At 40.7% G+C, this 27,063-nt stretch overlaps 2 protein-coding genes across 2 annotated transcripts; one reads left to right on the plus strand and one right to left on the minus strand.

Moving 5' to 3' along the window:
* The first annotated feature begins 1,457 nt into the window (after positions 1-1,457).
* Positions 1,458-17,437, plus strand: araf (A-Raf proto-oncogene, serine/threonine kinase). Its single transcript, XM_063897520.1, has 16 exons — positions 1,458-1,542; positions 2,968-3,184; positions 4,116-4,219; positions 6,263-6,365; positions 6,560-6,714; positions 7,244-7,342; positions 8,007-8,151; positions 8,420-8,447; positions 8,566-8,696; positions 8,777-8,979; positions 9,559-9,735; positions 10,134-10,180; positions 10,321-10,439; positions 11,797-11,928; positions 12,614-12,748; positions 12,875-17,437. The coding sequence occupies exons 2-16, from the start codon at positions 3,074-3,076 to the stop codon at positions 13,013-13,015; spliced, it is 1,830 nt and encodes a 609-aa protein (XP_063753590.1). The 5' UTR covers positions 1,458-1,542; positions 2,968-3,073; the 3' UTR covers positions 13,016-17,437.
* Positions 17,438-17,582: 145 nt separating this feature from the next.
* On the minus strand, positions 17,583-24,688 carry LOC134873720 (leukocyte surface antigen CD53-like). The gene is made up of 8 exons (XM_063897522.1): positions 24,550-24,688; positions 23,878-23,959; positions 22,818-23,006; positions 21,806-21,880; positions 21,621-21,722; positions 21,425-21,529; positions 19,771-19,854; positions 17,583-18,264 (listed from the first exon to the last, which is right to left on the minus strand). Exons 2-8 carry the CDS (start codon positions 23,938-23,940, stop codon positions 18,193-18,195), a joined length of 690 nt encoding a protein of 229 aa, XP_063753592.1. The 5' UTR covers positions 23,941-23,959; positions 24,550-24,688; the 3' UTR covers positions 17,583-18,192.
* Between the last annotated feature and the right edge of the window lie 2,375 nt (positions 24,689-27,063).

Genomic DNA, 27,063 nt, shown 5'->3' on the forward strand with positions numbered 1-27,063 from the left:
TTAACCCCGACATTGATTCCCTTATCTCGTAGTCATACCTGCTGTAGTCTAAGTTTGACAGTTTCCTTTTATTAGCCTACAGTCATATTATTGGGGGGTGCTTGCGTATTCTGAGTGCTTGATTTATTCTTGTATATTCTCAGACAGATAATTACCATCCTTCCCTTGGTCTCCTGCCCTCACTTCCAGAGGATGCCTTCCAGTGTCAATTATTTTTAAGTAGTATGATTTTTATAATATTATGGGTTTTAAACTTTGCTTCCTTAACAACATTTGAATGTCATCCAACTGTCCTCATAGGCATATATTTTCTCTGACACTTTTTTGTCAGTGTGTTTCATTTCCTTTCACACCTACATGAGAGGAAACGTATCCCCTATGTAATCTGAGTAGCAAATTCATACGTTAATTCATAATCCTGTTGACCACTTTTTTGTTTTAAGGATTGAGAGCGCTGCCAAACTATCAGAAGCGTATACTCAATTGTTTATTTACTTCCTGTATGAATGCCTATGTTGAAAATAAGGGTGGCTCAAACAGTCTCATTCATCCAATCATAAACATCTAAAATGATGTCACTCATGCTGAAGATGCTCAGTAGCTCCTGCCATCATGCAAAAAGCAGACACATTGTACATATGTAATTATTTCCTGTACTCTACTTTGATGATGTTGACCATTTGTATGAATTTTTCCACCTTACTAAATTTGGATCATTGTTGTGTGATATAGGGTATCATGTGTCAAGATGTGTGTGTCAAGCTAGCATGGTGTTATGTCACAGCAAATCTGCCATGTTATGAAGTTATTTGGGGTAATTGAAATTAATTGTAACCCAAATACAAATTTGTATCCTATTTTCCATCATGCACAAGTCATTGTGAGGATAATATAAGGATAGTCACTGACAGAACATGGATTGTTTCTGAAAACAAATGAGGTGGCTATTCATATTTACCAGAATGGGACAAAAGTCAACTTCGAATTAGTAGTTTGGCAGAAAAAATACACTATAATATTATTGCATGAATGATTGAAGCGCCATACCCTTCCACACATATACACCTAGATTTTTAGAGACTCACTTAATAGTTTTCTTGCTTGTTAGAAGTAAATATGTCCGCACTGTTCTAGTTGTCCTTAATTTGAATCTTTATGATTTATTGCACTTGTGGCTTTGGAAACAAGCGTCAACTAAATTCTATGTAATGTCATTTAAAAACCGGATACTCTTTTTATCACCTACATTGTTTGGTCACTACTCTCAATATTGTAATTATAACTAATAGTTTGTTGCCTTTCGGTACGGCACTATGTGCACTCCTGCTTTTATGGCATGTGTAATAGTAGGCTATTAGTGAGTATCAGTAATGATTGGCAGAACACCATGACTGATTAAAAATGACGGCGAATTTGCGCCACCCACTGGCCCTTTCAACCAATCAGCCAATGTGGGCGGAGCAGTTCGGAGGTTTTCCGCTTTCGCCGAAGTTCTTGACAGATCCGACTTCAGATTGAAAGAATTCAAAATGGCTGCTACAGGTAAGGGTTTGACTTGTATCTAAACTGTAATGAACACTTTGACGGAAGGCGCGTTGATGTTACCCTGAGAAATGTACAGCAACAACATGTGCAGTTTACCACATGTCGATTAAATAAGTCACTGCTGTTTATTTTTGGAAGACACATAAGTACTCAATAAGCTGACGCGGTGGTAGAAACCCCACATTGGCTAACGTTAGCTGGCTAGGAGTAGCTTACAAACCCTGTACAGTATAGTAAACTTAACTAGCCTATGAGTTAGCTACAAAATCTCCTCTCCTACTCACTTCAGCATTTAACCAGCTGACTCGCACAGTTTCAAGTCGAGCTGAGAGGAAATTACAAACGCAATAACAATATTGTATCGCTTGCATTAGCGTACATGTTTTATTATATTAGTTTTTTTACCCACTTCCTACTGTCTTCTACAGTTCTTACAGTAGTTTGCTAGTTAGCTTAAATCGTTTAACTGGCGCCCGGAGTGAATCATGGCCTTCCAAACTCAAGATGTCATGTTGCATAGCAGGCAAAGCCCTTGCTAAGCTAAAAGGCTATAGTTAGCAAGTATTAGCATGCGAGTTGTTAGCAAGTTTGCTGGTTTGCAACTTTGACTGTCAGCGCTATACTCTTACATGAAATTAAAGTTCGTCGGCACATGCTCGGATGTTTCTGTTGGTGTACGTGTATAATTGTTATGCTAGGTAGCATTAGCTTTAAACATGGTTCTCGTTTGTATGTGCCGCTAAGTGACCGACTAAGTGCTCTCTCTTGTATAATAATTCACTATCTACGCAGGAACTGTTTTCCTTGTCGGCAACAGATGTTTCTATATAGATGTATTAAGACTAAGGCCATTCCACAGAATGGTTTTGGTGTGTCTGACACCAAGTAACCACCTAATAAACACAGTATTTTCAATAACGTTATAGAGTAAAAGCGGTGGGATAGTATAGCTGTATTAGTGAACGTGCACACCGCCCTCCCTCTAATCAGAACTAGTAAATGTATGCTGTTTTGCTTTTTAATTAAATAGCCGTCAACAGACAATAGCTGCCAGTAATCGTTGTGTTCTGGAGTGTGTTACTTATAACGGGTTATGTATAATTGTCATGTCCACATTGTGCATGTAGGCTGGTTTTGTTAATCGAGATAACGAATGAAATCATTGGTCATGATTCATAGCCTTTTAAGTTATGGACAGCGTCAGATTTACAGCTTTGCTTGTGCTTTAATCATGTATAGGGTAAGTGTTTTTGGAACAGGCCTTGTTCATTATGTTAATTGTTTTTTAGTAATGGAACCTTCATCTTATGGGATAATAATTGTATCTAAATTGCCCTTTTCCCACAACAATAGCTTCCGCCTCATTCACACAGGAGGTATTCTATATTGTGTCAAAACTGAAATATATCCATGTTGTTGCAGGCTCCAAGTAAAGGGCTAACTCTCCTGGATCCATTCAACTGTGCATGAAGCTCTCCTAAAGAGGTGGTGTCTAAGTGCTCCTTGTCCCAGTTCCTCCCGCCTCATCATGTCCTCCACCTCCTCCTCCTACTCCTCCTCGGGGGAGACCAGTCCGGAGGATGTACCCCGAGGTGGGGGCACCATACGGGTCTACCTCCCCAACAAACAGAGGACAGTGGTGAGATGATTGGCTTTACTTGCTTCTGATCAAATGACTCATTGCTTTAATACGAAAAGTATAAATGTTATGGGACGGCTGAATCTGTAGCCATATGAATAATTATGCTAGCACTGTTGGATGTAAGTGTTATAACTCATACAGAATGTGACATCCTCCGAAACATGTCAGTGAGTAAGCTAGTGTAAAGTTGGTGTGAGGTTGCACAGATGGGGCCTACCACCAACATGTCTGTGACTTATTATTCCTATCAGACATGGATATTGTGTTCTCTTGTTTAATAAAAATGGTATTTTTTATATTGTCCCTTCCTGTTCTGCTTAATGTTAACAATACTGATTTTGTGCATTGTAAATACAACTGTGTGGGTGGGGATAATGCACTCATCGTGGTATTCATATTAACTGTAAACAGCAAACCACACATGTCCACTTCTGTTGCCTTTGTAAAGTAAAACTTGAGTTTATAGTTTTGCAACAATTGCTGTTCAACCTGTTTTGGAAAAATGGATTGACTGCTGAGCTCTTCAAGTTACGCTGCTCTTATATCAACAGAAAAGACCAACAACACTAAGTTCAAAATCGTTTTTTGGATTACCATGTGAGAAATGCGCACACAGATGTGAGATTTTGGGCCGGTAATCAGTATGGGACCAGCAGCTGTGTTCACTGCCAAACATCATTGTTGTCTCTAAAAGCTTTGATGGAGTCTGCAAAGGAATAGGATAGAATAGAAAAAAGTGATCTGAAAACTGGACTGTAGTTCTGTCATGGATAACACAGATAATCTGATAATAACATGAACTCAAAATGTGCAGATGTCATTTTTTCTTTTCAGGACTTCTGGTATGCATTCTGGTGTCCTGTGTTTACATGGCCTATGATTTTGTTTTCAAAGTCACTTTTGTTGAAATGCAGTTCCCTGTTTTCAGGTGAATGTTCGCCAAGGACAGACTGTGTACGAGAGTCTAGATAAAGCTCTCAAAGTGAGAGGCCTGAGCCAAGACTGCTGTGCTGTGTTTCGCCTGCTAGAAGGGTAAGATTGCTTTACTGTCGTTTGAATGTCCTATGACACCATATGTAATAATAATAATATCGGATAATGGATGCATTCCAAATCACAACATAAAGATGAAGAGGCATCGGCAAATAATTGACATGTGTCAGATCTGAATATGGTAGAGTGTGTTCTTTTGATATAATTGTAAAATAAAAAGACAGAAGAGTAGAAAATGGTTGCACACATTCATTTTGTGTGTTTCAAAGTAATCTAAACATGCTCAAAAATACTAGGACTCTGTTTGAAATACAACTGCAGGCCCATACCCTTGGTTCAGCTTTGATTTTTTGGAAATTATTAGGGCTGCCCCCGATTAGTCTAGTAATTGTTAGTCAGCAAAAAAAAAAATTGTTGAATAATTTTTCATTAGACGATTAGTAAAAAAAAAAAAGTCCATCTGAACACTTCATGTGCTATGACGTGTCAGCTGGAAAGTCCCTCAGACTTCATTCAGAGCCATGCCCGGTCCTTAAGTTATTTTGTGGGGCAGGATATCCAAAGTATGACATCCTTCTGAGCGAGTAAGGGACGAGCCCCAAAAGGTGACATGCAAACTCCGCTGAAAAAAGGTGCTTCCGGATCCACACCATCATATCAAAACACGGAGCTTTATTATCCCGGATAACGTGTGTTCCTTCCTCAGACTCTGAGGAAAACAGCAGCAGTGAGTCAGGCAGTAGCCTAGCTTTGTATCAACATATATAAACCTGTAATATCTAATCACGCTGAGCTCAGAACACCATCAATTCAAGCTTTCATTTCAGAATCAGGGCGTAATGTGCGGAGGGATTTTTACCGATGCGCATATTTGTCGCTGTATCCATTTGCAGTGTAGTATTTATTGGGTTGTTATACTCAGATATGAATGATAGAAACTTGAACTAAATGCTTAGTGTGTGTGCTCGCTGCTTGTTCACACACACATTAAGAATCCTCAGCGGAGCTTCTGCTATTTGTACCACTGCCGGGCGCACGACTCTCATGTGCTTTCTACGTCTACAATTTAATTTATATTTCAACGGTTAATTATTACAGTTTTGTTTTATATTTCATGTAAAGCACAACGTACCATCCTGTTATAATAACGTTCTTTATCAGTCTTTGAAACTGAAACCATTTTGGGAGAAGAAAAAAATAAAAATGTTATGACTTTCTTTTCTCATAAATCTTAGTATATCGTATAGGTGAGACCATTAGTCGACTATTCGCCTGAATTGACGACTACTAGTCGACTAGAAAAATCTTTAGTCGAGGGCAACCCTAAAAATGATATAAAATATGGGCAGAAACATGCTGGTCTGTTTCGAGTCTTTCCTTATAATTTAAATATAAAATAATAGTGTTAAATATTTAATTGTTGTAAACAGCTGTTTATAATGAATTGAACCTACAGGGTGGAGTTAAGTGAACTGACAATTTAATTTAGTAGTAGGAAGAGTTTCAATTGAGAAATAATTTCTCTGGTTGATCCTAATTATATGTGTTATTTAAAGGGTCATTCTTGATTGTAGTTTCATGAGTCTTGCCGTGAGCACTAGTACACATTTATTGCAGATATCTGTGAACATGTAACAAAAACTATTCTGACTCGATAAGAAACCACAGCAGTCAGATAATCAAATGGCCAAACCCCCAGGTTAATCAAACTTCTATTCAAAGCAAACATGAAATAATTACCCAACTTTGAGAGGTGGACATCCAACCCAGCTTTCCGACAGGCTTCCTTTTCTTAACGTACTTGTGTGCACACTGTTTTTCTGTGCAATGACGGATTATTAGCAACATTTCAAATTCCACGTTCCACCTTTTTGTTGGCTTTGGTCACTACTTGTTTGACTCATCATATATTAAACTTTGTTCATTATAGAATAATAAAAGCAAACTTCGTTTTCATGGTCTCATCGAGTACGAGGCCCCTTTTTCCTCACATGAAAAGTGATCTATATTTCAAAACGTTTTCACTGTTTACATTGCAGTCTCAGATTTGGAATTGAATGCTTTTTTTTTATGCCATTCAAGACGTAAGAGACTGACGGACTGGGACACAGACATCACTCCGCTGGTTGGAGAGGAGCTTTTAGTCGAGGTTCTGGATGATATTCCCCTCACCATGCACAACTTTGTGAGTAACTGACAAACACATTGACAGGTTTTTTTGGCTTCTTTTTTAAACCTGGTATTCACAGAGTGCCAACCTGTAAGGAGTTGGCTTGCTTGATATTCCACTTTATATTTGGGTTCATAAATATGTTTTGCCTGAATGTTTCTTAAATGTTAAAGGTGTAAAGTAAATGCTGTGGCTTTTTTTCTGTGCAGGTACGGAAAACGTTTTTCAAGCTGGCTTACTGTGATTTTTGCCACAAGTTTCTTTTTAACGGCTTCAGATGTCAGACATGTTGCTACAAATTTCACCAGCACTGCAGTAGCAAGGTCCCTACAGTGTGTGTGGACATGGACACAGTGAGCAAACGGTGAGTTGAGGAAGGGTTTGGAATCATCAATGAGGGCAATATTTCTCCCTGTCTCTTTTGCATGGCCGCAGCCCCTGGCATGAGTGAAGGGAAGACTGAACTTAATTTTAGCAGACTTTTATCAAGATCAACTCCATCTGCACCTGTTTTAATGGATGGAGTAATGATCTCAACTCAAAGTCCACATACTAGCTTCTTTAGAAGCTTGAAACCACCTTTCACTGTCTTCTACAGTTCTCATTACTGTTTCTGACGAACTGCAGTGCTCATTAACCTCAAAAAGTATATGCTGATTAACAGATTACTCCTTCAGAATGTATGTCAAAAATAAGTCTAAACAACCGGTTTGTGCAATACAAAAATATAAATGGAGAAATAAAAATAATCAGGTCAACAGAATAGACCATCAAAGTGTGATCTCTCTGGGTAGGCTGCACCAACTTCAAGTCCTTAAATGGCTCTTCCTTTGTCTGTCACCTTGTTTACATTTTTCTTTGGTCTTATGCCTTTTTCTCTTATTTTTTGTCAGGTGTGATCCTAATCCCTGCACAGATGATTACCCACGGATACTATTGCCAGAAAATTCCCCATCGCAGAGCAACCTAGCCTTAACCCCAGAGCCTGCTGGGTAAGCTAACACTAAACAAATAAAATACGAGTGACAGTTAAGTCTTTAGGGATACATACAACATATTTTCCCACCTCGTAGACACAGGGCGCCGTGGTCTGGGCTGGCTAGGTATTATTTGACCAAACGTGGAATGACAATAAGGCAGGTTGCGATAACCAGCTAACCATGTCATCTAACCTTCCAGGCGTTCTCAGTGTGTCTTAAAATATTGTCCATGAGACAGCAGTATTTTAACTAGAAACCGTGGTACAACCGCTGGAGTCTGCCCTCGAGGCACGAGAAATGTTAATGATGGTATGACATTAATGCAGCTGCACTTATAAAAATGAACATACGGGACACACTGGACAGACCTTAAAGCTTTGGTAATTACAGCACTTCACTGAAATGATTGACATTTCCTCCACATTTACCCAAAAATGACTAGCGTAATAAAGGAACGATACCTTTCTTTAAGAATGAATACATTGTTGCTCATCACTTGACAAACGAGGCACTGCTACGTGACAAAAGTGGAACCATATGTAACTGCTGCGTTTTGATGGTGCCTTCCACACATTGTACACTGGCAGCACTGGATGTAAGCTGACAAGCGTGTATACGAACCCTTAGTCTGTGAAACTGATATTGAAATATAAAATGTGTTTACTTGATTCCACAGGATGGACCTCCTGTCTCCGAACTCGGCCTTCTGCTTCCCGATGCTGGGTGGAGATGGGCAGTCTCTACAGAGGCATCGCTCCACCTCTACTCCAAATGTTCACATGGTCAGCACAGTGGGCCCTGCTGGTGTCGGCATTATAGAGGTCAGTGTTGGTTGCCTGCTTCATGTTTTCAGTGCTGGCTAATACTAAGAAAAACCGTAACAGCTCAATTGGCTGTAAAAATCACGTTGTGGGGAAGGGAAAAAAAGAAGGCTCAAAACACTAACCAGCTGATCAGCTTCTTCATAACATTTCCACTACAACACCACAAGTCTAACGTTAGCTCCAGTGCTTGATACAGCTGGTTGTTATAAAGTAGGCAAACCTTGACCTCAACTTTTTACTTACTTGTGTTTTTCCTCCTTTTTAGGAAGCGCTAAAATTCAACAACACAATGGGTATGTGATTTAAAGTAAAATCAGTTTTGATTTCCTGCTCCCTTTCAGAATTGGTATTCTTTTTTAGTTTTATCTGTGTTTTTTACTACTCTGTTGTCCTGCCTTGTCATTCCTGTAGGTCCTGAGCCCTCACCAAAGCCCTCCACCAGCCCACCCTCTTCTCTGTTCACCCCAGGGAGTAGGCCCCCCAAGTCTCCCTCAGAGCACAAGGAGCGCAAGCCTTCCTCGTCTGATGACAAAAAGAAAGTGGTATGTAGTCTTTGACATTATTCTCAGGTCATCGGTTTGTCTTTTCACATTTAATGACATTATTTAATCTGATGCTTCAGCACCGAGGGGGCTACAGAGACTCCAGTTACTACTGGGAAGTCCACTCTGGAGAAGTCAACATCCAGAAGAGAATAGGTGCAGGTTCGTTTGGAACAGTCTTCAAGGGCAAGTGGCACGGAGACGTGGCCATCAAGATCCTGAAAGTCACCGAGCCAACGCCGGAACAGCTGCAGGCCTTCAAAAATGAAATGCAGGTCTTACGGTAAGAAGAGCTAACTTAAAGTCTCCTTTATTCAAAAACGGGCCACTTCTGTATTTTGGAAAGCGTATTGACACTGTCGTTCAAAATGCTCAGTTTAAACAAGACGAAAAACCTGTCATATCCTTTAATCATTTGTTTTGCTCACGGTAATGTACAAACAAATTCAATGGATTTCATGCGTGTTTCCCCCAACTTTTACACGGCAGCTTCGATTTGGCAACACCAAATTCTCATTGTACTGTAATCTCACACACGATGTTAAAAACCAAAATATTCCTCCTTAATCCTTTTGAGCTCACATGTACAATGTAATATCACACCAAAATGTCTAAATTCAGACACTCTTTCAAGTGGCTGCACCGTGCATTACTAATTTTCTCAATTTTGACCAAATTGTTACAGGGATAGGAACAATTTGGTCCATATAATCTGAATTCATAGAATTGTTCCTACATAATAACCTATTTAATAGTTCATGATAAGAACTCTGTCCCAACCACACAACATGAGCAAAATGAACCAGTGTTAGTCAAACATGTTTATGACTCAATCATAACTGTACATTTCTGTAATCTTCAGGAAGACCCGCCACGTCAACATCCTGCTGTTCATGGGCTATATGACTAAGCCCAACTTCGCCATCATCACTCAGTGGTGTGAAGGCAGCAGCCTGTACCGCCATCTGCATGTCACAGAAACCAAGTTTGACACGATGCGCCGCATTGATGTGGCCAGACAAACGGCACAGGGCATGGAGTAAGACCTGCTTCTATTCTATTCCAGCATCAGCCCAACCAATGCTGATACGAGTATTATCAAATACTATAAATCACCTTTTAACTTAATCTCAAACCATTTGATGCACTTTATAAGAATGATAGTCAGTTTGGATTGAATCATTTATTCCATGCACATTTCATAAACTGTTTAAATGTTGTCAGACTTGTCATTTAGTACTGTTGGCCATAGTACAGATGGCCCTCTTACAGTATTGGTAAAAGTCAAGACTGGTTATGCAGTAGACTCTGAATAAGAGGATGTAACACAGAGGCTCTCTAATATGTAATAAGTGTAGTCAAGTCTTGTCAAAATGTAGTTGTTGCCCTCTTCCCTTACACAGATGAAATCAGTGATTTTATTCCCCCCTCTTTCAGTTACCTTCACGCAAAGAACATCATTCATCGGGACCTGAAATCAAACAGTATCCTTTTGCTCCAGGGTTTCTACAGGAAGCTTCCTCTCAACAGATTCTTTAAGCTCTTGCTTGTTAATGGTTTTTGTGGACATAAAAACGATGAATGCGCAGACTTTGTTGTTTTATTTCCTGAGCTGTTCTGTTAGATATTTTCCTCCACGAGGGCTGGACTGTAAAGATCGGGGACTTTGGCCTGGCCACAGTGAAGTCTCGCTGGAGCGGCTCTCAGCAGGTGGAACAGCCCAGTGGATCCATTCTGTGGATGGTAAGCCTCTCTTTATAACTTTTGTATTTTTATTACAAAAGTCTTTACAGTCGAAACAACCAAACCTCACAACATCTGAAAAGTGTTCTGACTGTAGTGTGTTGGGGCCATGGGACACCTCTTCAGATCAGTCCTAGTAAACACTGATTGGTTGTCTTTAAACTACTACATAATTGTTTCCTGAGGCATGTGACTTCATCTGTTAATGAAATTATTTCATTAAAAGAACCAAGGATGGTCAGTTAGTAATACATAAAGCAACATTTTAGAATCAATTCAAACCCAAAAAGTAACACCTGTCCATGTTTGTGATTACATGAGATATTGTGACACTCAACTGATTCAAAGCATGGCTCCGGTCTGATTTGACTGGGGGGGATGTCATTTAAATAAACTGACTTAACTAAGGACTATCCTGTAGACATGCTAAACAATAACATACGAATAAGATTTGAGAATCAAACAATTATCAGAGCTCATAATATCCTATCACTATCAGAGACTGGATGTTTGTCCCTCACCTCTCTCTGCTACAATGGGGAAATGAAATTACGGGTCAATAGTTCAGAGTCCTACACATACAGCGTTACACAGTAGGGGTGTTGAAATGAATAGTTTCTACGATACATCCCGATGCGGACGTCAACGATTCTGCATCAATGCAGTGACATAATTGATTATAGCGTAGTAACGTTTCTTCTGTTTTTTTTGTACTTTATAGAACAATTACATCAATACATTATAACAAGGCACATTAACATCCAGGTCCATTCCCAAGCGGACCTCTGGGCAGTGGGCACATTATGGATTTTAAAACTAAACGGGAAGCACGCACGCTTAAAGTCTGTCACTCGGTGACGCTGATGCAGAGATCAAACGACAGAAGTTCCAGCGGCACAGCGACACCAAACACGGAGCAGTCTGCTTTATCCACCAACAGAAGCAACACAGTCCCACAATCAACAGGCAGAATGACCCACTCTGAATCAGTCGGTGTCGCTGCGGCTCAGAGACGCGCATGGACTTTATTCATTTTTTTAAACTCGCGTTACATCATGTCAGGTTTTTGGTGGATTTAACCAACTCTTGGATGGCAGAGTATGAACGTCTTCTCGCGATCTCAGACGATAAATACTAAAGTTTTAGTAAAGTTTGTGAAGGCAGGAGGAAAACTTCCGTGATTAATTTTTTTATAATGTATTCTTCGGTTTTAGGATACATTTCATACCTTTGCAGATGTTATGTGAAAACGAGTGCTGATGTTAGCATAGAAATATTTGATGTGTGACCTTGGATTTGGCAGGTCCTCACACAAATGCAGTGCTGACTGTAGTCTTTATATCTTTCTCCTTCCTAGGCTCCTGAGGTGATCCGGATGCAGGACACCAACCCGTACACGTTCCAGTCGGATGTGTACGGATACGGAGTCGTGCTGTTTGAGCTGATGTCAGGGACCCTGCCTTACTGCAATATCAACAACAGAGACCAGGTTACTTTACCCTCCTCCTTCTGTGTTTACTCCACTCACAGGGTATCATAGTTTTTTATTTGATAGTTCACATGTTTAGTTTGGTTTCAGAAAGTTTCAGTTTCCATGTATGTCTTTTTTTTTTATCGGGGGTGGGGGGTATAATTTCTCAGGATAAGCAGTGACATCAATGTTTCCCACAAGAATCCCGCCGCTTTAGGGAGGTCCAGGGGCCTGCTCCCCTCTAAGAACACTTTAGAGCAAAATATGGGGGCTAGATCTAGTAGAACTTTGTGATCTTGTGAAGAGTTTCTGGTTAATAATGTTGTGCTTTATACATTATATAATTTAAACACATTGTTGAATAGAGTGGGTACACAAATCTAAATCACTGCCCGAGCCCCAACCCCAACGCTCTCTGCCTCCAGTGTAAATTAAGAATGTAGAAGAAATGCCCGTTGACAAAAGCTGTTTTTGCTAAAAATGTCTTATTTAAAAAACTTCTGCCTGAACTGGTTTTGTACTACTCATCCATGTTTTCTCCACAAATTCATGGTGATGCACAGTGTGTTAATAAACCAATGATTATTTTTCGGAGTAAGTTGTCCCTTTTTAAGTTAAGCACACTGAAACCCCCTGGTGTTGTTGCCCTTCACAACCAGCTCTGTCAGATTCCAGCATCAGTTTCCTCTCCTTCTTTCCTCAGATAATCTTTATGGTTGGACGTGGTTACTTGTCTCCAGACCTAAGTAAGCTGTCTAGTACCTCACCCAAGTCAATGAAAAGGCTCATCATTGACTGTCTGAAGTTCAAACGTGACGAGAGGCCCTTGTTTCCACAGGTAAGTGCAGAGTACCCATGCTGTCGTGTACCAGCTGGAGTTCCGTCCTCACATTGTAGAAACGTGACAAAGTGCAAGGATGAGTGTTCCCAACGTTTTGACAAATCCTTCCCTTTGTATCTTCAGATCCTGGTAGCCATTGAGCAGGTTCAAGACTTGCTGCCAAAAATCGAGCGGAGTCGCTCGGAGCCGTCGCTCCACAGAGCCGTCCACGCTGAGGACCTGAACCCCCTCCTGTTCCACACCACCCGGCTGATGCCTCTCTAAGATCCCCAGCTCTGGGGGAAGACAGGGCGTCCCCCTTTTAAAAAAGACCACAGCATTCCGTGCCTCGGAGAGGCTGACTGTCTTGACCCCTACCCCCACCCACTCACTCACCCACTCACTCACTTACTCACCCACTCACTCACTCACTCACTCACTCACTCCTCACTCACTCACTCACTCACTCCCTGCGCCTACAGCTGCAGACATCTGCAACATCAAAACAGATGTGCTGATGAATGTTCTGATCTAGACGCCTCTGATCAGTCCACTTCAATCAGCCATCAAACTGAAGCGTCACATGAGCTGAACAAGGAGGTGTTTTAGTTGCTTTGAAGAAAAGGTAAAAACAGACATGTTTGGAACGTACCCTGCAACATCGAGTCACCCACTCTCAGCAGTGGAGAGTCACTCCGACCTTTAGAGGAGCACTGGGATCATTGACTAAATATCTAAATCAGTTCCGCAGGTCAGCTGATCAGATTACATTATTCAAACACTGAGCTGTCCTGCGGCCCTGTCCGTCGAGGTGTGAAAACAAACTGCCCATATGGGATTGTTTTCAAAAAAGACATTTTTCTCAATGAACCTCGGATATTTCATGCTTTTGCAAATATTGAACTGTTAGAATTAATGTTGAATCAACATCAACATAATAAACATGTGGAGGCAAAGAAAGATAAATCTTTTGCGAGTCTAGAAAGAAATGGCAACCTTCGATGGTATTTGTGGAAAAAACAAATGAATGATTGGAAGATAGTGGAAAGTGTATCTGTACACAATCCCACAGTGACCGGCTCCAAAAACAAAAGGAGATTGTTAAGAATGAAGATGTGCTTCTCTCAAAAAGACACATTTATTTGCTTTTCCTCATTTTTTTCAAAGTAACCAGTTACATGTAATGATCTTTACCCTGCCCGCTGGGTTCATTGTTCGGCTTATTGTTCTACGCTTGACACTGAATATAGGATTACATCGTTAGGACCAACAGTTTTGTACTGTACACAGAAATGTTTGACTGAAATTTTATTAATCCTTCTGATATTCAACATTTCCAAGATATAAGTTTCAAATCGTCGTTTTAAGTTTCCTGTTAAGAAACAAAATTCCCTGCTAATCATCAGGGCACCTAGAAGAATATTTAAAATTCTAATGGTCTTTCTTTCTTTCGATGGCAATATTGAAATCTTGTGTCCACAGACCGTGTGTTGCTCTGCACCTCTGTACACAGCAACACACACAGTTCTGTGTTTGTGGTGAACATGAAGTGAAATTGAAGATAGCTTTCTCCAGTTTCACCAGAATGTCACACATTTTTTAATGTTCATTTTATAGCCTAATAAGGAATTGACAGATCATAGTGAGTTGCAGTCTTAATGTAGAGGGTTAGTTGTTATTGCTGCTACGTTTGTGTGTCTACACCTCAGAGACACTGTGCACTCCCCCGCGCAGCTTCATCCAGTCTCTGGCGTCTAGTCTCAGCAGATCGTTCCTCACGTTCACCGTGGATCGACCCCTGAATGATGTTTGAGGATCATGCCCGCACACACTTTGACCAGTACTGTAGCTTTTGGGGATGCATGAACGCTTGAGCTGTATCGTTTTTATGAAGTCTTTCCTTGTCACACATGTAGCCAACAACAGGTGAAGCGTTCACTTGGTCTAAGAGAGGGGGGGGTGCCTGGGTAGAGCGTACAGGAGGCCCATCATGTAGCCGGTTCGTCATTTGGATAACTGGTCTCTTGTGTGCTCAAATTTGTCTGACTCTTTTACCCTTTTTATCAAGTTTTTCCCGTGGCGTCTACGTGTAAAACCCTTCCACATTATACTCTGTTTGTTTTCTCCTGGCTGACACTGCCAGCTGCGACAGGACAGTCATCAGCACGCCCGCTCACTAGTCTGAGAACTCTGGTCACATACGTGCTCAAATGGGTTTCAAGAGACTCTGTACCCGGAGTCGCCTGCTGTCTGGTCTCGTTGATTTTAGGACATTTCTCACACACAGCTTTTCTGGGGGAGGAGCAGATCCTTTCAGGGTTGCAGTGCATGTGTTGAAGGATTACAAACCTGCTGTAACAGCCGCCAAACTCCCCACCAAGTCTTCGTTTCCAGCAGTCTCAACATTACAAGTCGGACAAATTGAGCTGACGGCACGATAGTCTCACTATATTCACAGAGTAGCTCTCCATTACACCCACAGTGATGGTCATCATGTGAGGAATAAAAAAACAGCTTAAAATTAATTTCTGGTTATCTGATATCAAGAGATATGTTTTGTCATATTTTCAGTTTTAACATTATATTTGAAATTATGATTCCGGGTGATTGGTCAGGATCAGGTCGCATAAATTAGGTAATGCAAATGGCTTCAGTACTTTCACCCTGCCTGCATGTTCTATGGATACTTGAATACCTGTGTGTGTGTGTGTGTGTGTGTGTGTGTGTGTGTGTGTGTGTGTGTGTGTGTGTGTGTGTGTGTGTGTGTGTGTGTGTGTGTGTGTGTGTGTGTGTGTGTGTGTGTGTGTGTGTGTGTGTGTGTGTGTGTGTGTGTGTGTGTGTGTGTGTGTGTGTGTGTGTGTGTGTGTGTGTGTGTGTGTGTGTGTGTGTGTGTGTGACCTTGTCAAACAGACTGAGGGAGTAATGACAATGAGCTCGCTGTTTCCCGGCTCTCTGGAACAGAATGGAACGTGTAGTGATCAGTATGGGTGGTGGAGGTGGGATGGTGTGTGCTGCTCCCGGACATTTTTGTTCTATTTAAGAGTGTTTCCCTGATGCATTGTGGGCATAATTTAACATTGAAAGTCGTCACAACAAGCCTCAAACTGTTGGATGTCTACCTGTGAAAGGCATGGGGGAGTTTACTCATGACAGCAGAATTGTTTTGGTTCATGCTCGGGGATTCTAAACCTAGTCCCATGCAAAAACCTGTAACTAATGTGCACACATCATCAGTGGCATGGGGACTTCCTCGGTCCACTGAGAGATCCACATGAAGTCCCATTTGTAGATGCCTGTAAAATATTTCCGAGATTTAAAAATGTGAGGTAACTTGATTCAGTTTCCTTCACGACGTCAGTCATTCTGCTCTCTTCCTGCAGCAGCTCAATGAGACAGAGCTCAGCTCTCATGTCTTTCTCCTGGAAGTATTAGCTTTATAATACTACTGAGTGGTTTGGTTTTTAGTGTCACCCTCAAGTGTAAATGGACCAGCTGTGTGTGTGTGTGGGGGGGGGGGTGTTTAGGGTGGTGTTGGGTGTTCTGTGAACTGGCTTTTCTCCGCTGTATATTGTATGCATCAGTCCTTAATGAGCTGACAGCAGATCAGATATTTAAAGCGTAATGTTGTGAAGATAGGGGCTGGGTACCCTTAATGTTCTTACTCATTCCAGTTATTTCCATGGGTCGTGGTTGGGGGGGGCGGGGGGCATTGGTTTAACCTGTTGGGGTGGGGATCTGTGAAGCAGAGTTGTGAAAGACTGAGTTTCTGTCGTTATTTATTAATGTGTTCTGTGAGGTGTGCTGGCAGAGGCATCACTCCCTGCATCAGTCTCCATCGCTCTAACAAGAATGTTTTTAGGCTCGGTACTGTCTGCTCCTTCAAATGGCTTTGATTCTGATACTGTCTCCTGCAGGGGCATTTGTAGTGACTTGTCTTTTAAACATCTTAAGCACAAACTAGATAGATAGGGTTTTTAGCAATGTTTTGTTCATAGGTTTTCACTACGATAGCATTTGTTAATGGCAACACTTCAAAATACTCGTGATATGGGAGGTGTAGCTCTTCAGTATTTGGATGGCCTTTTGGCTGCTGAATGAAAGAAACCCAGCTTTTTAAATAAGATCCTTTTATAGTTTTCAGACAGAATGTCCATGAGGCACTGGTGGAGCAGGTTTCCTGGGAATACGTGCATAGCCTCTGAGGGACTGTAGGGGAGAATTCATTACTTCCTATTCTGAAAGTAAGTGAGGCGTCTCCCAAAGAGGACGGTTCATCTGGTATTGCAGGGCAACAAATGCCACAGTTACTGTAAATCTGTTCAGGTGGACCTGAACGTATCGGTGACGCAGAGGAGCCTGCGCTGCTTCTGGAGACTCCCTGGGCAGCCGAGGGGAAGCAGTCTAACAGCTGCTTGTTTCAGAGGAGCGATCTGTATCAGAATAGATTTTTTGTCTTTCCATATCTCTAGGTGAATTGCAATACTTGTGTTTATAGTTTCTGAGGTGTCAGGGGTGTTCAGTTTGCAATAAATGGTATATTCTTCTCTGTACAGTTACATTTTTTTAATTACAAAAATTGTACTTTTCTCTATTTTTGTGTGGTTTCAGAACAAAATTATTTTAAAGTGTAAATGATATCTTAGTTGTTTTTTTTGTCTTAAAATATTGATGCAGGATTTATTCAAATAAAAGCAATTATCTGTGTTACCTGCTTGTTTCCAACTTTTTGAAGAACCTTCGCTCATACAAGGAAAAGATTACAATGATCGTTTTCTTAACAAACCAATCCATCTCTACATTGAAATTAAAGGGTGCATTTTTAAAATATTATATTAAGAGAAACACAAGTCGGTTTGAGGTGGGGTTTTTTTATTTTTGTTGAGGAACCAACGGTGGTTGAAGTCGAAAGAGGAAGTGGTTACATGGTTGGCCCCTCTTCACATCAGTGAAGTGAAAGCAAGAAACAGGAAATGCCGATCCTCTGACAACATGAAATTAAAATGGAGGATGCAGAGCAGTGTAAATACTGTAAGCAATACTTTATTGATATATTACAGGGCGAGTTTGTGTTAAAAAAGTTACAGAAAATAAGTAATATATTTTACAGGAAAAGCTCTTTTTCATGCCGCGGTTATTCCTCTCAAAGACACAAACAATGTAGAAAAGTTGGGGGAAACCAACGGTAGCAGTCGTGTCCCTGCTCAGAGTTTAAAGGTTCTAAAAAGCGTCTCTGTTAAAGGACACAGTCGTCATGTCTTAAACGTTTTCTTCCTATTCCTACTGGATACACTTTTTTCTTCTTTGCTAAGTTCGATGATATTTTGTCTTCACAACACAGATTAGTAAAATCACGTTTTGGTTTTCACAAGCTAACTGTTTTCTGATCTTTCAGATTTTTCAGCATCATCATTCAGACATGATTCCTGAAAGGATAATAACTGAAATAGATAGAAGACAAAATTCTATAACTTGTATCCCAGTCCAGATCTGCTGATGTGGCAGAAGAGCGTCATGGCGAAACACATTCCCATCACCTGTCGCCCAACAAGAGGAAAACAGGGTGATTTGTAAGAGACGGATGATCTGGGTGTAATAGCATTTATAGATTTGAACAGCTGAGAAAACCTCAAAGTTCATGTAGCATTTTGAACATACAAAGAGGACTATTTGACTCCATATGTTTCATCACTAAAGGGTGAACCAACATTATGGTGTCACAAACAGTTGTGCTGTAGACTAAAGCTATTTTTAGTTGATCTGATATTCTATTAATGCTGCATGAAATTATATGTTGGCCGCTCCACACCATAGGGACATATTAGCATATTATCTCATCATTATTTGTTACACTGATTATATTGCCGCATTATAACATAATTGAGTGCCATTAAATATCTTCACAATAAAACAAATAGTGACAATAGGACATCTTTAAAGCAGTTCAATGTGTTGCATTGTAAAAATGCAAACAGCACAGCTGTGCAACACTACACTTGTCAGTATTTCTGCAATAGGTATCACAATTGAGGATGTGATTCAAGATTTGTTCGAGGAACGTTGAGAAGGCCAGCAGACTGGAGCAACATTAGAGTTCAGTAGGAGTTTGTGCTCTCCTGATGAATATTAGTTTATTATTAAGTCTATTTAATCCTGGGTAGGCCTTCATATACTCTTTAGCTGCTAAATGCTCCTCTGTGGACCCAAGCAGGCCCCTACAGGGCCCTATGTTTGGTGCAGGGCCGCTGATTCATCCTTTCTGTTGTCTTCCTTTATTCCCAAATGTTTTTATGTCGAGATAGAGGTTTGTTTTAGGGTATTGCCAGAAAAACAACATGTTTGATTGTATACTATGTTTTTCTACGAGGACATAATTATGATCATCTTCATTAGGTTTTTTTTTTCTTTCAAATGTATCTGTGGTCATTCAGCATTTGAACCTTTTTTACCTCAGAAATTAGGTCTGATTTTGTGTAAATTAGGTCTATTGACCATGACCAAGAAGAGCAAAATTGATGATGATAAATTGGAATAAAGTTGGCTTAAAAGGTGCAACACAGACTTATAGGATGATTGTTAATGCTACATGCTTTATAAATGGTCAAACCGGGAGGACAAACGTTGCACAGTTGATAGGAAGACAATGTGCCTGCAGCTGCTGGAAACAAGAGTGATGAGAGCGGAGAGGTGAGCCGCACAAAGAGAATACAGAAATATGGCTATAAGAGGTTAAAGAATTCTTAAGTTCCTGATTAGCTGTGTCAAAATAGAGTTGTATTTATAATTCAGGGGGCTTAAAAAAACAAGTATGAGCAACCATGGCAGCACCAGGCTTCTGTACTCAGCAGCCTTTCATTACTTATAAACAGACTTACATAGCAACCTCTTTTGGTGAGATAAACTGCATCGTAAATTAACCAAATCAATTGACAAACAATCACTTTGAAACAACATGTGTATATTTAGCATGGAGAGCATAACAGAGGTTTCTTTGTTATGAATTGGATGTATTTATATGGTAAATATTACAACCATCAGTTTACCTCGATAATGCAGAGGACGATGACAGAAATCCCGGTGGTGAGGAAATGATCCTCAAACGAATTCTTCAGTGCTTCCAAACAACCCTGCAGACAAAGAGAAATGCAAAGATGAGGCACTGAACCTGACCCTGACCTCTGACCTCTGCAGTGTGTCCAAACAAGCCTTGCTTCGTGCTGCTGCATACTGAAACAACTAATCATGTTAACAACTGTGAAATGAAAGTGAGTTAAACATTTAAAGGTGTTTACTGGGTCGGGTGATTCATTTATTCAGCATGTTTGAATGGTGATTGAAGACTACGAAACTAAGAGTACTCAGATCTTGTACTTCAGTAAAAGTAGAAGTACTCAGATCTTGTACTTCAGTAAAAGTAGAAGTACTCAGATCTTGTACTGAGTAAAGTAGAAGTACTCAGATCTTGTACTTGAGTAAAAGTAGAAGTACTCAGATCTTGTACTTGAGTAAAAGTAGAAGTACTCAGGTCTTGTACTTGAGTAAAAGTAGAAGTACTCAGATCTTGTACTTGAGTAAAAGTAGAAGTACTCAGATATAGTACTTAAGTAAAAGTAGAAGTACTCAGATCTTGTACTGAGTAAAAGTAGAAGTACTCAGATCTTGTACTTGAGTGAAAGTAGAAGTACTCAGATCTTGTACTTGAGTAAAAGTAGAAGTACTCAGATATTGTACTGAGTAAAGTAGAAGTACTCAGATCTTGTACTTGAGTAAAAGTAGAAGTATTCAAATCTTGTACTTGAGTAAAAGCAGAAGTACTCAGATATTGTACTGAGTAAAAGTAGAAGTACTCAGATCTTGTACTTGAGTAAAAGTAGAAGTACTCAGATCTTGTACTTGAGTAAAAGTAGAAGTACTCAGATCTTGTACTTGAGTAAAAGTAGAAGTACTCAGATCTTGTACTGAGTAAAGTAGAAGTACTCAGATATAGTACTTAAGTAAAAGTAGAAGTACTCAGATGTTGTACTTGAGTAAAAGTAGAAGTACTAAGATCTTGTACTTGAGTAAAGTAGAAGTACTCAGATCTTGTACTTGAGTAAAGTAGAAGTACTCAGATCTTGTACTTGAGTAAAGTAGAAGTACCAGAGTGTAGGAATACTCTGTCACAGTAAAAGTATTCAAAATGTTCCTCCAGTGAAAGTAGAAAGTACTCTCATCTAAATGTACTTAAAGTAGTGACAGTAAAAGTAGTCATTGTTTGATTGGTCCATTTCAGAATAATATCTCTGATATGTTTTATAATGATTGATCATTAAAGTGTTCTCAGAGCTGGTAAAGGTGCAGCTAGTTTGAATGGCTTTGTATACTGCAGGGTAGCTGCTGGATTTACTGCAGGTGAACTAAAGTCTGATTTAAGGGCTGATCATATTTACCATCATTAATCCAGATCTGTAAAGTAACTAAAGGGATTAAATACATGTAGTGGAGTAAAAGTACACCATTTACCTCTGAATTATAGTGGAGTAGAAGAACAAAGTATCATAACATTGAAATACTCAAATACAAGTATCTCAAAATTGTACTTGAGTAAAATGGCTTAGTTACTTCCCACCTCAGTACCTTACCCTTGTGACATTTTTAACAGAGGTTATGGAAAACACAGAGGTTTTGGGACCATTGGACCACAGCATCTGTCTATACCTTCTTTCTGTAATCAGGCTTTGGGCTCCCACACTTTCCCAGGCAGCAGGAGTCCGGCACGTTGTCCCCCCAGTCCGACCTGTTTTGGACTCCACAGCAGTCAAACTGAAACAGATCATCCAGAGAGACCGAGTCCTTTAGCAACACACTGAGGTGACCTCTCAGTATTTCACAATCCACATCCCAGGTCTCTTACCTGCATCTGAACAACGTCCCACTCACTCATGGTGGCATTTTGAGACTTTCCTTTAGCCAACTTCAAACCCTTGTTGAGATCGTCATTCACCATTTTGGAAATCTGAACAGCGAGAGGAGATTTGCAGAGCATACATTGAGTATGTGTGTGGCATCAGTCAGAGGAACAGTGTGTGATGGACCTACCTCTCCCTCATACATGAGCAGCAGGCAGGCTGCAGTCAGCTCCACCAGCATTAGGAAGAACAGCAGCAGGAAGAACTGTCAACACAATGTTCACTCTTTGAAATACACACAAAGTGAAAAATACATGAAGTATTTGACTTTCTTTATTATCATTTTATATATAAAATGATAATAATAGTAAATGCAAACATAATGTGCTAAATGGAGCCCCTACTTTGGGTAAACTGACTCTTTTACAACACTGACTGACCTAATTACATAGTAATAATAATAATGCTAAACTTTATTTGTATAGCACCTTTCAAAACATAGTTACAATATACTATACATAATTACTTTCACATAAAAATACACAAAGAGCAAGGGAACTAAACAACAGCATCCAAACACAAAGACACAGGGTAAAACAGATATAAAATAATTAAACAAAAATACATAGATTAAGAATAAATAAATAAAACAAACAGTAAAATCACATAAAATCAATTCTTAAAGAAAATAATGATTAGCAGGCCAAAACCTTTCAAACCCATAGTCATTTTAATAAAGGTCACGAGGTGTTTCCTCCGGTCTCCTGTTGGATCCCCTTTCAGCATGTGTCACAGGTGTCTGTCAGAAGCTGTCATAAATTGTCCTCATTTTGAGCCACATTTTTATCTATACACTATTTAGATCTTGGTTGTTGCTAATGTGTTCCAGTCTGATTGTATGAGTGATACTGCCTTTCCTGGTAGATACACTAGCAGCCACAGGGCATATTTTATGTCCTAAAACGTAATATAAAATGTCTTTATCTTGTGTTAACCCCACCTATGTTATTCCTGGCATCAAACCCAAAACATGTTTTAAAAAATAATAATAATTTGATTTGATATGAAACAGAATTAAATGCTGGCTTAATATAAAGAGAATTTCAACAAATAAACTAAAATAAATTGCCTACCCTAGCATTGTGTGTGTGTGTGTGTGTGTGTGTGTGTGCGTGTGTGCGTGTGTGTGTGTGTGTGTGTACCGTCAGGAGGAGGCAGCGGTTCTCCTTCAGAGCTCCCAGGAAGCCGAGGAAGGACACGCAGGTGATGACGATGCCGCTGACCAGCAGCATGTTGGAGATGGTGAAGCTGGCCAGGGTGGGGGTGAGGGCGGCCATCCTGAAGTTCACCGTCATGTACACACCACAGATCAGCACCCCCACACCACACATCTGCCCGGCAAACACACACACACACACACACACACACACACACACACACACACACACACACACACACACACACAAAGTTCACAGTCACAGCACGACACCGCCGTATTGGAGTACTTTCACTGCAGTACATTTATTTAACAGCTGCAGTGATTAGTTGCCAGAGGTATGAGGAGTATTCAGATCTTGTACTTCAGTAGGAATACTCTGTCACAGTAAAAGTATTCTAAATGTTCCTCCAGTGAAAGTAGAAAGTACTCTCATCTAAATGTACTTAAAGTAGCGACAGTAAAAGTAGTCATTGTTTGACTGGTCCATTTCAGAATAATATCTCTGATATGTTTTATAATTAGTGATCATTAAAGTGTTCTCAGAGCTGGTAAAGGTGCAGCTAGTTTGAATGGCTTTGTATACTGCAGGGTAGCTGCTGGATTTACTGCCAGGTGAACTAAAGTCTGATTTAAGGGCTGATTATATTTACCATCATTAATCCAGATCTGTAAAGTAACTACAGGGATTAAATACATGTAGTGGAGAAAAGTACACCATTTACCTCTGAGTAGTAGTAGCATAACATTGAAATAATACTCAAATACAAGTATCTCAAAATTGTACTTGAGTAAATTTACTTTTTTTAATTATTGATCATTAAAGTGATATCAAAGCTGGTAAAGCCAAGTTTCACTAAACTTCTTGCTTGCTACATTTTTAACACATTCTCAACAAAGGTGTTTGAATGTTAAAATGTATTCATCCAGTCATAGTCTCTATGTATTAGCTGAGCTACACCATCCCTGCTGGATGAAAACAGATCCTGACCAGATGAACCATAATGATCTGTGGATTTGATGCAGGATGTTTCAGACATACGTACAAAACAAAGGAAGTTGGTGAAACACATAGTGTACTTCAAACACTTGAGGCAGTTTTGAGCCATTCTGGAACACTGATCAGACCTGCAACGAGAACAAAAGCATCATATTATCATAAACTGTATATGTACTATGAGCAGTGTGCATGTGTGTGTTTGTCTAAACCACACGGTCACATTGCAGGAAAAAGACACTGACACATCTCACTTCCTGTGGCCTCTCAGTTTATACGCAGAATGAGCGGTCCAAATAACTTTACCGTCCTCGAACACGACATGAATCATTATTGGTGTTGCCAATATCACCCTTACTATACTCCCCTACTACCCCCAAAATATACAATCAATGGGTTTGGGTGTAACTCCTCTGGAACTTTATCAAACATGAATTTATTCAGAAATGAATTGTGAATCCATCTTTGCTGTAAGAATAATAAAGACAAGTCAGAACGACATGAACATACATACGGTACTTTAACTGAACACGTTGGATACATTTAGAGTTGTTTTTAAAAGTTTTAACCAATGATTTAAATGTATCTGTTTTACGTCTTTGTCTGTGATAATACCGTCAACACATCTTTATGTTATAAAGACCACAGAGAAGGAGGAAAGCTGATCTGCCTATCCTCAGAAAGAACCAAATGAAGATAAAGAATAAAGTTGATGTCTTACCAGCTTTGAGAATATTCAGCTTGTCTCTGTTTTCTGATTGTTGACTGAGCTCTCCACTTCCCCTTCTCACACTGCGGGGCTTTCAGCACCTTCTTCTCACTTCCTCTATCGCACCATGAGCACCACGGAAAACCGATGACTGAAGTAGAGAACAAACTGAAATAACTGCAGCAGTTTTTTTGCTTCATTATTTAAAGAAAATAATTCAGAAATACCACCCGCTCTAAAACACTGTGGTCTGGAGCGGACAGGTTGAAAATATGTACACAGTGTGAGGTCATAATGAGCGTTTCTCAGAAAGGTCCTTATTATATTCACTCAAAAGCGAAACACAGTTTTTTCTTAGGACAGTGAGAGACTAACATTTTATTTTTGTACTGACTATTGTTTGCTGGCATCAGAGGTGAGAGAAGCACTCAGATCCTTTACTAAAGTAACAAAAGGTATTAAATAAGTGTAGTGGAGTAAAAGTACACCATTTACCTCTGAATTGTAGTGGGGGAGAAATACAAAGTAGCAGAACATTGAAATACTCAAGTAAAGTACAAGTATCTCAAAATTGTACTTAAGTACAGTACTTGAGTAAATGTACTTAGTTACTTTACACCACTGGTTTGTTTTAAAGTATTCCTTTACGTTATACTCTGAATAAATAAAACCTATGAGAGTCTGTGACTGTGTTTTAAGTGTACTGAAACACAGTGGGTGTATCTGAGTCTTGCTAAAGGATTGAAGACTGCAGTTTGCAGTTTGGCAGAATCAGTGAAGGCTGAACATTCAGTTGGAAACATGAACAACACCCTGATAGTGAACAGCACGCAGACATCTGGGCACAGACTTCACACTGTACACGAAAACAGAAAACCAACGCATTATAATACACCCATGTCTGTAATAAATAAGTCACACTGCATGTAATATTGATATGTTTATCAATATTTTTTTAATGTTTTGGCAAAGGTTACCAAACCGGTTTTAAAACATGTACGGGTGTGGACAGAGGACAGTACTGCTGCACTTCAAGACTGCTTTGATACAACAGACTGGGACATGTTCAAGCAGGCAGCAACTTACAACCATCACATTAACATACAAAAATACACAGAGACAGTCACAGGCTACATCACCAAGTGCATTGATGATGTAACCACCACCAGAGCCATCACCATCCGAGCCAACCAGAAGCCATGGCTGATAGGAGAGGTCCGCACGCTGCTCAAGGCCTATGACACCGCCTTCAGAGCTGGAGACCCAGCTGGGCTGAGAGCAGCCAGGGCTTACCTGTGCCGTGGCATCAGGAAAGCTAAACGTCTGTACACCAGGAAAATCACAGGACATAGATAGATAGAATCGGAGGATGAAACCCTCTTTATTAGTCACATACATGCACACAGCAGAGCACACACAGTGAAATTGGTCCTCTGCATTTAACCCATCCTAGTACTAGGAGCAGTGGGCAGCTATCGTGCAGCGCGGACTCACGGAGCCTGTGGCAGGGTATTAGGACCATAACGGGCTACAAACTACCACCGCAGACCTGTGACAGTCACACCTCCCTGCCCAACAACCTCAACGGCTTCTTTGCACGCTTCACTGCGCAGAAACCCCCCCCCCCCGCCGACGACGACCAGGCTCTGTGTCTGTCCCCAGCCAGTGTGAGGAGCACACTGCTGAGGATTAATACCCGCAAGGCTGCGGAACCTAACAACATTCCTGGTCGTGTGCTGATGGACTGCGCAGAGGAGCTCACGGATGTCCTCACAGACATCTTTAACACCTCCCTGAGCCAGGCTGTTGTTCCCACGTGCTTCAAGGAAACCACCATCATTCCTGTGCCGAAGAAGTCATCTCCAGCCTGCTTCAACGACTACCGCCCCGTCGCACTGACCTCGACCATCATGAAGTGCTTTGAAAGACTCGTCATGAAGCAGATCAAATCCACTCTTCCTCCCGCCCTGGACCCCTTTCAGTTTGCCTACCGAGCTAAACGGTCCACAGAGGATGCAATCACCTTCGCTCTTCACCCAGCCCTCACACTCCTGGACACTAAGAACTCCTACGTCAGAATGCTATTCATAGACTTCAGCTCAGCATTCAACACCATCATCCCCCAGCAGCTTGTGCGTAAACTTACAGACCTGGGCCTCAGCCCCTCTCTCTGCAACTGGTTGCTGGACTTCCTCACAGAGAGACCACAAGCTGTCCGGGTCAACAACAACACATGGAACACACTAACACTGAGCACGGGGGCCCCCCAAGGATGTGTGCTCAGCCCCCTTCTCTTCATCCTGCTGACCCATGACTGCAAACCCAGCTACAGCTCCAACCACATCGTGAAGTTCGCTGACGACACCATCATGGTGGGTCTCATCAGCCACAATGATGAGACTAACTACAGGAAGGAAGTGAACCAGCTGGCCCGTTGGTGCCAAAATAACAATCTCTTCCTCAATGTGGACATCTACAGCACCCGCCTCACCCACAAAGCACTCGGCATTGCGGGGGACCCCACCC

Source organism: Eleginops maclovinus, chromosome 12 (genome assembly GCF_036324505.1).
Source record: "Eleginops maclovinus isolate JMC-PN-2008 ecotype Puerto Natales chromosome 12, JC_Emac_rtc_rv5, whole genome shotgun sequence".
NCBI classification, from domain to species: Eukaryota; Metazoa; Chordata; class Actinopteri; order Perciformes; family Eleginopidae; genus Eleginops; species Eleginops maclovinus.

What these genes read in the sequence shown, in the direction of transcription:
- araf (XM_063897520.1), top strand. Translation starts at nt 3,074, where the DNA reads ATGTCCTCCACCTCCTCCTCCTACTCCTCCTCGGGGGAGACCAGTCCG. An exon ending in CCAACAAACAGAGGACAGTG is followed by an intron (nt 3,185 to 4,115) that starts GTGAGATGATTG and finishes CCCTGTTTTCAG; the next exon opens with GTGAATGTTCGCCAAGGACA. An exon ending in AAAATTCAACAACACAATGG is followed by an intron (nt 8,448 to 8,565) that starts GTATGTGATTTA and finishes TCATTCCTGTAG; the next exon opens with GTCCTGAGCCCTCACCAAAG.
- LOC134873720 (XM_063897522.1), bottom strand. Translation starts at nt 23,940, where the DNA reads ATGGCTCAAAACTGCCTCAAGTGTTTGAAGTACACTATGTGTTTCACC. An exon ending in TCACCAACTTCCTTTGTTTT is followed by an intron (nt 23,007 to 23,877) that starts GTACGTATGTCT and finishes TTTGCCGGGCAG; the next exon opens with ATGTGTGGTGTGGGGGTGCT. An exon ending in GGGACGTTGTTCAGATGCAG is followed by an intron (nt 21,530 to 21,620) that starts GTAAGAGACCTG and finishes GATCTGTTTCAG; the next exon opens with TTTGACTGCTGTGGAGTCCA.